Source organism: Danio aesculapii, chromosome 8 (genome assembly GCF_903798145.1).
Source record: "Danio aesculapii chromosome 8, fDanAes4.1, whole genome shotgun sequence".
NCBI classification, from domain to species: Eukaryota; Metazoa; Chordata; class Actinopteri; order Cypriniformes; family Danionidae; genus Danio; species Danio aesculapii.
In genome coordinates, this window is record NC_079442.1 from 45613659 (window position 1) to 45626168 (window position 12510).

General features: G+C 32.8%; 1 protein-coding gene across 3 annotated transcripts in view; it reads right to left on the reverse strand.

Annotated features, from left to right (window-relative positions):
• Window positions 1–8446: 8446 nt before the first annotated feature.
• Window positions 8447–12510, reverse strand: part of ccdc120a (coiled-coil domain containing 120a) — a 128645-nt gene continuing 124581 nt past the window's right edge. For all 3 annotated transcript variants that reach the window (XM_056464060.1, XM_056464061.1, XM_056464059.1), the window contains exon 11: window positions 8447–9170. In XM_056464060.1, coding sequence (XP_056320035.1) covers window positions 9065–9170 — 106 coding nt within the window. In that variant the 3' untranslated portion in view covers window positions 8447–9064. The remainder of the gene's footprint in view (window positions 9171–12510) is intronic.

Genomic DNA, 12510 nt, shown 5'->3' on the forward strand with positions numbered 1-12510 from the left:
CACATACTGTTTTCATCATCACTGGCATCTTTCCAGATTATCGTAGCTGTTTTATTCTGTGATATCAAATCAGTTGTAATTCCATTCACTTCAGTGTTAAGAGAGCTGGGAGTATACAGTATAAATGAAGAAAATGGTGACACTTTTCACTTTTAATGTATTAACTAGCATGAGCAATACATTTATTACACTATTTATTAATCATTGTTAACATTAGCTGATGGAATCAAAGCCATTCAATTGTTAAATTTGGATTTCAATAATTAGTAAATGTTGAGCTGGGATTAATAAATACATCACAAGTATTGTTCATTCTTAGTTCATGTTAGCAAATACATTAACATTTACTAAAGAAACTTTGTTGTAAAGTGTGACGACAGACAGACAGACAGACAGACAGACAGACAGACAGACAGACAGACAGAGAGATAGATAGATAGATAGATAGATAGACAGACAGACAGACAGACAGACAGACAGACAGACAGACAGACAGATAGATAGATAGATAGATAGATAGATAGATAGATAGATAGATAGATAGATAGATAGATAGATAGATAGATAGATAGATAGATAGATAGATAGATAGATAGATTTACCTTCCACTTTATTAGCTACTCCTTTCTAGTAGGATCCCCTTTTGCCTTCAGAACTGCCTTAATCCTTTGTGGCATAGATTCAACAAGGTACTGGAAATATTCCTCAGAGATTTTGCTCCATATTGACATGATAGCATCACGCAGTCGATGCAGGTTTGTCGGCAGCACTATCTATGATGCCAATCTCCAGTTGCGCTCCCAAAGTTGCTCTATTGGATTGAGATCTGATGACTGTTGAGGCAATTTGAGTACAGTGATTTCATTGTCATGTTGAATAAACCAGTCTGAGATGATTGGCGTTTAATGACATGGTGCGTTATCAGCAGGAAACTATCTATCTATCTATCTATCTATCTATCTATCTATCTATCTATCTATCTATCTATCTATCTATCTATCTATCTATCTATCTATCTATCTATCTATCTATCAGGTCATATTAACAACACAATGACTTCGTATGACCAAAAAACACTTTATTAAAAACAACATTTTTACAGTCTTGCCTTTTTTTAATTAGATTTTATGTTTAGGGATATAAAATGTCAGAAAACCAAGAAGAAAACAGCAAATTATATACAGTCTTGGAAAGGTTTCTTCTAAAAGTGATAAAACACACGAGCAGGAAATTTGGATTAGGACTTTTAAAATCGAAACGGAAAATACAATCTCCAGAAGTATCCAAAAACACACAGAGGAAATCTACATCTTCAGAAAGTGTCAGCATTTTGGTACCATGACGTACTGTAGAAGCGTCACACAGATCACAAACCTCATTGGTTTTATTTGCCTTCACTTTAAATCAGGAGTCACCAATCTTGATCCTGGAGGGCCGGTGTCCCTGCAGGGTTTAGCTCCAACTTGCCTCAACACACCTGGCTGGGTGTTTCAAACATACCTAGTAACACCTTGATTAGTTCATTCAGGTGTGTTTGATTAGGGTTGGAGCTAAAATCTGCAGGACACTGGCCCTCCAGGAACAAGTTTGGTGACCCCTGCTTTAAATCAATAAAAGGTTGTTAACCACACTGTCATCTTTTAGATCATTATCTGATTCAGTCATCAATCTTTCTATCAAAAAAAGATAAATTATTTAATATATATGACCTTAAATGTCTTCAGCAGGGTTTTACAAGCATCATAAACATTTGGAAATCTCCTCGCAGGTCACAAGTCTGAAATAAAACGACAAATAAAAAAAAGTTTCTTCTATTAGTGACACTTCCATGCATCAGTGGCGTTGATTTCAAACAGACCATAATAAAAGCAGCTTTCAGTGAAGTCCTGAGACAAGCACGGCAGCATTTGGCGACAAAGTATCTGAGAAAGTTTTTCGATTGCTTCAGTGAGTTCAAATCTCATAGTGAAGGCGTCCGACATGTAGATGTTTTTCAAGACCTACATCAAGTTGCCAGTTCAGGATGACACGATGATGAAATGAAAAATAAAACCATGGTAAGAATCTATAAAGGAGAACAAACACCTGCATGCATTGGTATACATCAAGGTTACATTATAAGAAACACAGCAGACTACATCTATCAGAGTGAATTAGCCAGCAATTCGATGGCTGTTTTTTCAGTCCTAAAAGAGCAGTTTATAAAACACCGAATGCTTTATTTAAACTGGCTGTGTAAGAAATGCACATTATTTCAACATGGAGCTTAGTAGCATCTTATATAATGCCTTTCACTGCAAAAAAAAGACATTCTTATTTAGAGGTTTTGTCTAGTGGCAAGTCCAAATATGTTAAAATCAAGTAATTGTTTTGTTTTCAGTAAAAAAGGGAAGTTTTTCATTAAAACAGGCATATTATTCTGCCAGTGTGGTTCAGCAAAATAATCTTGTTCTTTTATTTACACTACCGGTCAAAAGTTTGGGGTCAGTAGGATTTTTAAATGTCTTTAAATAAGCTTCTCCTGCTCACCAAGGCTGCATTTATTTAATCAAAAATACAGTACAAATTGTGAAATGTTATTGCACTGTAAAATAACTGTTCAATAGTAGTTTATTATTTAATTTAATCATTTATTCCAGTGATTTAAAGATGAATTTTCAGCTTCATTACTCCAGTCTTCAGAGTCTCATAAATCACTCTAATATTATTTATTATTACTATTATTATTATTATTATTATTATTATTATTATTATTATTATTAATAATAATAATGTAATAGTAATAAAAGCAATAATAATTGGAGTAATAATTTCATTTGAAACTACATACAATAAGCAATTATTTAAAATTGTAATAAATATTTAACAATGTAACATTTTTTTACGTTCAATAATTGCCGCCTTGATGAACAGAATAATTTTCTTTAAAAAAAAAACATGAAAAAAAGCTGACTCCAAACTTGTGACTGGTAGTGTATATATATTTATTCATTTATTTTATTATACGTTTTTTTGAATGAAGTGTTGATGAATTGTTTAATTTTTACATTTATATGTTACATGAAATGTTTATGGAGAATTTTAAATAATCTTTGTTTTAAGGAGAAACTCACTTATTTTTTTATTTTTACAAATTTGAACATAATTTTAATTTAAGCACATTTTTTTTAATTCTCACTTTGAATTTTAAACAAAAAATAAAATATTAATAAACATACTTCTTAATTTTAATAATTTTAATTATGTTTTTAATTTAATTTTGCTACTTAATTAACTTTATAACTTATATGTTTGCTTGTACAAAATATGCTTCTAAATTTTAAATGATTTTATTGACATTTTAATTTCAATTTGCTACTTAATTAAGTTTTGTTAAAATATATTTTGACTACAAACAAGACAAAACTAGTAGGGACAAGCAAAATAAAATTGTTTTTACATTTATATATTTTTAAAATTTTATTTTAATTGACACATTTTATTATTATTTTATTTTAAAGTAAAAAATATATATATATTTTGTATAGAATATGCTTCTAAATTTAAATACTGTAAGTGTATTTTTTTTGTTTAAATTTGCTACTTGATTAACTTTTTTTAAAGATATTTTTACAACAAATAATACAAAATCAGTAGGGATTATTTTTCTTAAGGAGAAACTCACTTTTTAAAATTGCCTAATTTTATTATAATTATAATTTAAGCACCTTTTTTTAATACTCGCTTTGAATTTTAAAAATAAAAAATAAAATATTTCTTTGCTTGTACAGAACATGCTTCTAAATTAATTATTTAAATGTGTTATTTAATTTAAATTTAAAAGATATTTTGGCTACTAACAAGACAAAATCAGTAATAAGTTTTTGCAGTATTTTTCTAGTTTTAAGGAGAAACTCACTTAATTTTTTTTTATTGACTAATTTTATAATGATTTTAATTTAAGCGCTTTTTTTATAACTCTCACTCTGAATTTTTAAATATAATATCTTTTTTGCTTTTGCTTCTTAATTTAAATTATTTTTAATAATTTTTTTATTTAAATTTGCTAAATACATAATTTACTTTTTAAAAAATATATATAAACAAGACAAAACCTCTAAGTAAGAAAATAATTATTTTGCAGTCTTCCTATGTAGGCACAATGGTCGAAGGTTGGCATCCTGGCATTAGTAGGCAACGCCACATTCGGAGTATCACAATTCATCAAAGAAATTCTAATGGAGGATGCAGGAAAATTACTAGTCTTGGCAAAGTACTGATTTGCTTAATTAATCCTTTTCATTTCGTGCAATCTAATTACTAAGAAATACAGTAAATATTGACATCTGGAGTCAATCCCATACAAAACACAATGAACATTTGCAATTAAGGCGCTATACACAAGAAGCTGGTGATTCTTGCGATGAGTACTGCACCTGGCAGGCTGCTGATGGGGATTGAAACAGAGCCGGAAAACAGATTATGGGGCTCCTCCTAGTGGTCATGGTTAGAAAAAACTCATAGTATTAAAGGGATAGTTCATCCAAATTAGAAAATTCTGTCATCATTTATTCATTGTTCTTTTGTCACAAACCTGTTTGAGTTTCTTTTTCTTGAGATATTTAGAAAAATGCAGCAAATCTGTAACCATTGACTTCCATAAAAACAAAAAAAATGTTTTTAAGGAAGTCAATAGTTACAGGTTTCTAACATTTTTCAAAACATCTTCTTTTGTCTTCAACAAAAAAAATGAAACTCATAAAGGGTTGGAACCACTTGAGAGTGAGTAAACGGTGAGTACATTTTCATTTTTAGGCAAACTAACCCTTTTAGAAAGTTTATGTCAGCCACATTTCACTCCAAAAAAGTTCATTTGACTGTACAGTATGGCTCAAGGGGGTTTTCAAGCATCGAAATTATTTGCAATTAAATATTAAATATAGTATTTAATTTTAATACATTAGAATGTGTGTTGTTTAATGTAATTGTAATTGTACAATATAATGTAATTGTTCTGATGTGCTAAATCAATGATATTATAAATTTTATTGTTGTTATTGCTATAATTATATTATTATTATATTATATATGCATTATATGTGCATGTGTGTGTGTATATGTGTATATATAATATTAATAATAATAATATAATTATAACAATAAAATTATTATTATTATTATTATTATTATTATTATTAATAATAATAATAATAATAATAATAATAATAATAATAATAATAATAATAATAATAATAATAATAATAATAATAATAATGTAAGTCGCTTTGGACAAACACATCCGCTAAATGAATAAATGTAAATGTGTGTGTGCATGCATTCTATAATCGTTTCGTCATAATAATTATAAATTATATTCATATTACTATAGTATATATAGTATATATACTATATATATATATATATATATATATATATATATATATATATATATACACACATACACACATTTTAGCTCTTTTATATTTCTCATTATTATTCTCATCATTACTCTCAATGATCATTCAGTAATTAAAACTCACCCAGTAATTACATTTGTTTTTTAAAATCTGCATAAATCCAGTACGCGTCCTATGATTATCCTTAAATCCATACATAATATGATTGTTTTCTTCTATTACAGTAATGAAAATTAAGCTGGTGCTTCAAATCCAAAACCATCGCCTTAAAAACAAATAGCGTTTCGATTTTGGAGTGAAATGCATCCTTGACAGGTTTCATGAGATTTCCCCTTGCTCTTTTTAACAAACCATATGCTTTCATGCTTCATTCTATATATCCATCTCTGTTTTCTTTGTCTATAACCATACAGGTATATATAATATACCTGAGAAATTAGAAACAGTAAATACGACCGTTGTGTCATTACTACTGGCAATAATACTGTTTATACTCCTCTACTTTTTTAATGTGAAAATAAATATGCAAACAGATTTCATGAAATAGTCGTTGACTCTATAACAGTCCGTCAGAGTTTTAAGATTTGGCTTTTTTTCTCCTGCACATTTGTTTAAAATCGATACTCAGAAAACTTTAATTTGATCTAAACACAGTCTGTTTTGATTGTATTTTGCATAGAAATATTATCATAAAAACATCATGATTTGTTTTTCCCGAAGGGCCGTAAATGTCCAGTACTACTTTTAAAAGGTCTCACCAGCGACCGATTCTGGATTTTCTTATTAAATAATTGTATATACAGTTGAAGTCAGAATTATTAGCCACCCTGTATATTTTTTTCCCCAATTTGTTTAACGCAAAGACTTTTTTCAACACATTTTTAAACATAATAGATTAAATAATTCATTTCTAACAACTGATTTCTTTTATCTTTTCCATGATGACAGTAAATAATATTTTACTAGATATTTTTCAAGATACCAGTATTCAGCTCAAAGGGTCACCAAACACCAAAACACATTTATTGAGATGTTGAGAGCCATGCTAAAAAACAGCTGCTAAAACACTATTAGGACACATATATTTCACTAAAAAGTAAAAATTGGTTGTTTTTATGTTATTACGTTTTTTATATTATTATTATTGTTTGCGTTACTTCCGGTTTGAAAAGAAATTTTGAAGCTGCATCACAGCCATGAGATGCTTGTGTTTATTCCAGCGTGTAGACTGGATGTCTGAACTGGCGAGTACAACGTGACGTCTTTGAGCTTTCAGCATTAATTCATAAGAAAGACTTGGTTCAAACCAATCAGCGCGCTCTATTATGACTGAGGTGCAACTTCATTAATATGTATGAAGATGCTTCGAAGATGTTTTTTACCTGTTAAAATGTTCAGACGGCAGAGAGACGCCACGTTGTGTTGCCAACCATTATTAAAAAAAGTGGGAAAGAAGAATTGTTTGAAAGCATGGGTGGTCAGTGTTGCGTTTATAAATGTGCTGCAACGAAGGTTTTGTTATTTTCCTGCTATAAGAGCACAGCTGGACTTGTGGATTACAGTGGTCTGCTAACATGTGACAAAAATACATTTGTAAGGAAAATTTTTTACCCGAGAGCTTTTCGCATCTGGAAATGGTGAAATCTGGATTTTCTGCTCATCTCCTTGTAAAAAAGACGCAGCTCCAGTTGATGTTGATTGTCCTTTCTCTACAGATTTGGTAAGTGTGCAATCAGTGTTCTTTGTTTATGTTTATTCAGATGGCAAAGTTAGTTCGTATCGTCAGCAGTACTCTTTCAGTGTTTAAAGACATACCTTAGTCAAAATGATTTAGTTACTAAGTTTACAGTATATTAATATAACTATAATATTATTGACTGAATGATTCACTGTAAATGCTGCTCTCCGACTGTAAACATGTAAACACCTTAATCAAACTATTATCATCGTGTAGGATTTTCGCTGCATTTTGTGACAGGATCGTCGATACACACACAGCTTTCTGATGCTACATACCGCATCTAAGTTACTGAGAAATGTGGAGGGTTTTTTTCTCTCCCATTCGCTGTGCGGTATCAAATATTCCATTTAAACTGCACTCTCCAGCAGTTCTTCACATCCAATATCTTGTTTGTCACGGGGGGCATGCATGAAATGTTCCTGAATGTAAGTGAAAGTGCCAAACTGCAGTTAAAATAGACAAATTAAGAATTTGGCAAATAATTCGATTACAGATGTCCATGTAAACGTAGTCGATAGCTGCGTCTCAAATGGCACACTATACACTATGCACTATGTACTTATGAACCTACACACTCAACAGCATAGTATATGTATGTAGTGTCGTCCCAAATGGAACACTAATGTTTTTTTTACTAAGCGGAAATTCAAATCGTTTCCCCGATGACATTTGACGGTTGCCAAATCAGTGAAATAAATGACCTTACTATCAAATAATACCTGCCATGAGTATAACTGCATTCACCATCGGGAGGCGCTGTATTTACTCTTGTAGGAGAATTTTGCTTTCACGATCCAAAATAAATAAAGTTATTCAACATATGTGCCCGATAGCTCCGCCCCTTCCGCTATGAAGACAAAACTGCAGTTGTTGAGTGTGTGAAGTGTCCATCGTTACACACTTCATTTCACCGGCTGAATGAGTGCATCATCCAGGTAATTAAAGTGCACTTACTATTTGTAAAGTTTTCAGTGTGAATGCACTACTTACACTATTTATACTACAAAATGGCGTAAAATAGTACATAAGTACACGATTTGGGACGCACCTACAGTCTTTCTCTGCATCTGTGTGTTTGTTTTGCCTCTGTGAAAATCAGCACATGCTCGAACTGAAATTCCCCTTTTCATGCAAACCCTTTCTTCTTTCCCTCCCCTGACACTCCCACCTAAACAAAGCAGGACTCACCCACTTTCCTGACTTTTTTCAAACTAGAGGTGTGAAAACACCCTGCTGAGAAGTTTCATGACCCTTTAAAGTGACATTTAAAGGCTTAACTACGTTATTTAGGCATATCATTGCTCTGTAGACAATCAAAAAAAAATTGCTTAAGAGGGCTAATATTGTTGACCTTAAAATGGTTTTTAAAATTTTTTTAAACTTTTATTCTAGGCAAAATAAAACAAATAAGACTTTCTCCAGAAGAAAAAATATTATAGGAAATACTGTGAAAAATTCCTTGCTTTGTTAAACATCATTTGGAGAATATTTGAAAAAGAAAAAAATATTCACAGGAGGGCGAATTCTGACTTCAACTGTACGTATATTTCACGGTGAATACAAATTAAATAATGTTGTTTAATAATAGGAATGTGCTGACATGATGTCTATTTCTAGAGCTTTCTACTACTTTTTGCTGATCAACAGGGAGATTTACTGATCTACTGTATATATATAACAAGTCTACAGAAAGCTGGAGATGACGTGAAACGAGAAGACAGCTTGATTTCATGCTGAAAAGTGGCTTGAGCACGTGTTTGTCAGTGGTGGCTTAACATTTCTTAGTATAAAAAAGATGCTTGACTGATTTCTGTAATTATTTGTGGAATTATTCCTCAAAACCTCTCTTTAAAAGTCCATCATGACGTTCTCTCATTCTGCCATGGGCTGGTGTTTGCTGTAATGTCTTGGTGTTTGTTTTTGCGTGTCAGACCAGAGTTCCTGGCGTGGGTCTGTCGTTACTGCTCTCTGTAAGTGTCATTTCCTGCATTTTCGATGAAAAGGATTCCTGGTACAATGAAAGCTCGATCGACCTGTAATGAACAGGGAAGAAGAGATGAATAATGTGAAGCATTTTATTAGGTTTTCTACACAGAATATCAATTACAATTTTCATATTATAATTATTTTTCCATGTTGTTGCTAACACTACCCTGAAGAAACACTAAATGGGAAAAAAACTCTCAAAAATTTGTTTTAAAACATTAAAAACTGCTTTTATTCTACCCAAAATAAAACAAATAAGACTTTCTCCAGAAGAAAAAATATAATAGGAAATACTGTGAAAAATTACTTGCTCTATTAAACATCATTTAGGAAATATTTGAAAAAGAAATGTAACAGAGGCCAGCTAACGAAGGGCTATGCAGATAAACCTCACACTGCTGACCTCAAAAGGTGCTCTAGCGACAGACGCTAGAGGTCATGGTGTTTAGCCTCCTTGTTAAAGCAACCGTCTTCCATGCATAGAATCGTCGGTTCGATCCCAGCTCAGACCGAGTTGGGTGAAATAGGACCGGTGAGTACAAGTAGGGGCTCGTCCGGGATGGGAGTGAGGTTTAGGGGGGTGAGTGTAACGGAATAAACACTGTCCTCCCACAACAGCATATAAGTTCCCATTGAAAAACTAAAACATAACTAATAAATAAAAAAAATAAAATAAATAGAATTAAATTAAATTAGGTCTCATGGTGGCGCAGTGGGTAGCACAATCACCTCACAGCAAGAAGGTCGCTGGTTCGGGCCTCGGCAGGGTTAGTTGGCATTTCTGTGTGGAGTTTGCATGTTCTTCCCGTGTTTGCGTGGGTTTCCTCAGGGTTCTCCGGTTTCCCCCACAGTCCAAAAACATGCCGTATAGGTGAATTGGGTAGGCTAAATTGTCCGTAGTGTATGTGTGTAAAGGAGTGTGTATGGATGTTACCCAGTAATGGGTTGCAGCTGGAAGGGCGTCCGCTGTGTAAAACATATGCTGGATAAGTTGCCGGTTCATTCCGCTGTGGCTACCCCAGATTAATAAAGGGACTAAGCCGAAAAGAAAATGAATGAATGAATTAAATAAAAATAAAAAATAAATAATAATAATAATAATAAGTATTCATATATTATTGCTCAGCTTAAGAATCAAGAGAGTTAGCCAGCAGATAATCTAAAAAGGGGCGCCACACCTTGTCAAATGTCTTTAAAGAACCAGTAAGTGGTAGTCTAATCTTTTCCAATTTAATGCAAGTTAACACTTCTTTTATCCATGCATCAAAAGACAGTGGAGATACACGTTTCCACTTTAAAAGGATTAGACATCATGCTGATAAAGTAGTAAAAGCTAAAGCCTTTCGGACCAATACTGAAAGGTTAGCATCTACTGCCATCCCAAAAATGGCCAGAAGTGGATTTGTATCCAGATGTATGTCGAAGTCATCTTTCAAAGTTTTAAATGTTTTAGTCCAATAATCAAATATTTTAGGGCATTCCCATAACATGTGGATAAGAACCACATGTGAAACGTGTGTGAAACGTTTTAGATGAAGGATCAAATATGCTAAATGTATGCAGTCAGCTAGGATGTGACTTTTATTTCAAATCATTTTGAGCTTTCCAATTCATTCATTCATTTTCCTTCAGCTTAGTCATCAGAGGTCACCACAGCGGAATGAACCGCAAACTATTCCAGCATATGTTTTACACAGATGACCTTCCAGCAGCCTACACACTCACATTCACACACACTCATACATTACAGCCACTAGTTCATCCAATTCACTTACAGCGCATGTCTTTGGACTGTGGGGGAAACCGGAGCACACAGAGAAAACCCACGCCAACACGGGGAGAACATACAAACTCCACACAGAAATGCCAACTGACCCAGCCGGAACTCGAACCAGTAACCTTCTTGCTTTGAGATGACAGTCCTAAGTTTAACCACTGATCTCATCTTGACTTACATCAGTCACACTGACTAAAAATATGAAGTTAAACTTGATATAGCTAAACAAATTTGGTAAAACTTTACTAACTGATTAAAACTAGTTAAAGTAACAATTTTATGTTGTTGTGACTATTTGTTATGTAATTTTTACAGTGTAGGGCTGTCAATATGGCTGAAAACCTAAATTGAAATGTATTTTTTTAACTCCCACTTCAAACACTTAACAAAAACTGCCTTCTTTCATCTCCGCAATATTGCACGGATTACTCTCACGACCTGATGCAGAGAGGCTTATCCATGCCTTTATCACATCACATCTTGATTTTTGTAAATCACTTTTTGGGGGTTTACAACAAGTTCTCTCAGAAGATTACAGTATATACAAAATTACACTGCACGGGTTCTGACACACACATCATCACGCCACCATATTACTCCTGTACTACATCCTATTAAATCACAAATTTGATTTTAAGACCTTGATTTTAAACTTTAAAAGCAGTGCATGGGCTGGCACCTGGTTACATCTGTGACCTGGTGACTCTCACCACCCCAGCCTGCAGTCTTCGTTCGGCATCGGGACTTACCCTGTATCAGCCACGACAGTTTATCAAGACCATGGGTGGGAAGGCTTTCTCATACAGTGTGCCTAAGCTGTGGACTGCACTACCTATCAGCTTTAGGAATGCTGCCTCACTGGACTGTTTTAAGAAACTTCTTAAGACTCACCTTTTTAGCATTGCTTTTAACTTAGGATGATCAATTTGTTTACTTTTTATTCTATCTAATAGTTCATATTCTTATTGTTTTATTGCATCTTTTTATTGTTGTGCTGTTTTGCTTTGAGTTTAAGAAAAGCGAATCACAAATAAAATGTATTATTATTAATATATTATATATAATTAATATATAATAATTATTATCATTTTAATCATAAGCAAAATTCTAATACTTTAGAGTACAAAAAATAAATAAGTAGATAAACAAATTACAATAAAATTTGATTGATTGATTACAGGTCTGAATGTGAATTTGCATGCGTCTACCAGTCCGTGTCAAGGCCGTCTGGAGGTCTACAACAGTAACCGTGAATGGGGTTTGGTCTGTCATTACGGCTGGAAAAAAGAAAATGGAGAGGTTGTTTGTCGATCATTAAGATGTGGAGACCATGTGCACTCTGGTATAGAAGAGGCTCGCTACAAAGATCAACCTCGGCCAGAACTATATTTCATGGATCAAGTGCAGTGCAGATCTGATGGAAAGAGCCTTTGGAAATGCCCATTTGTTGAACCAAAAGATCCCAAAAAATGCAAGGGAGACAGTTTTGTTGCTGTTGAGTGTTCTGGTGGGTAGTCTTTGTTTAAGTGTGAAAAAATAATGTTCACATAAATACTTAATTCTAATACTTAATGTTAGAAGAATAAAATACTGTAATGTCTGTATATGTC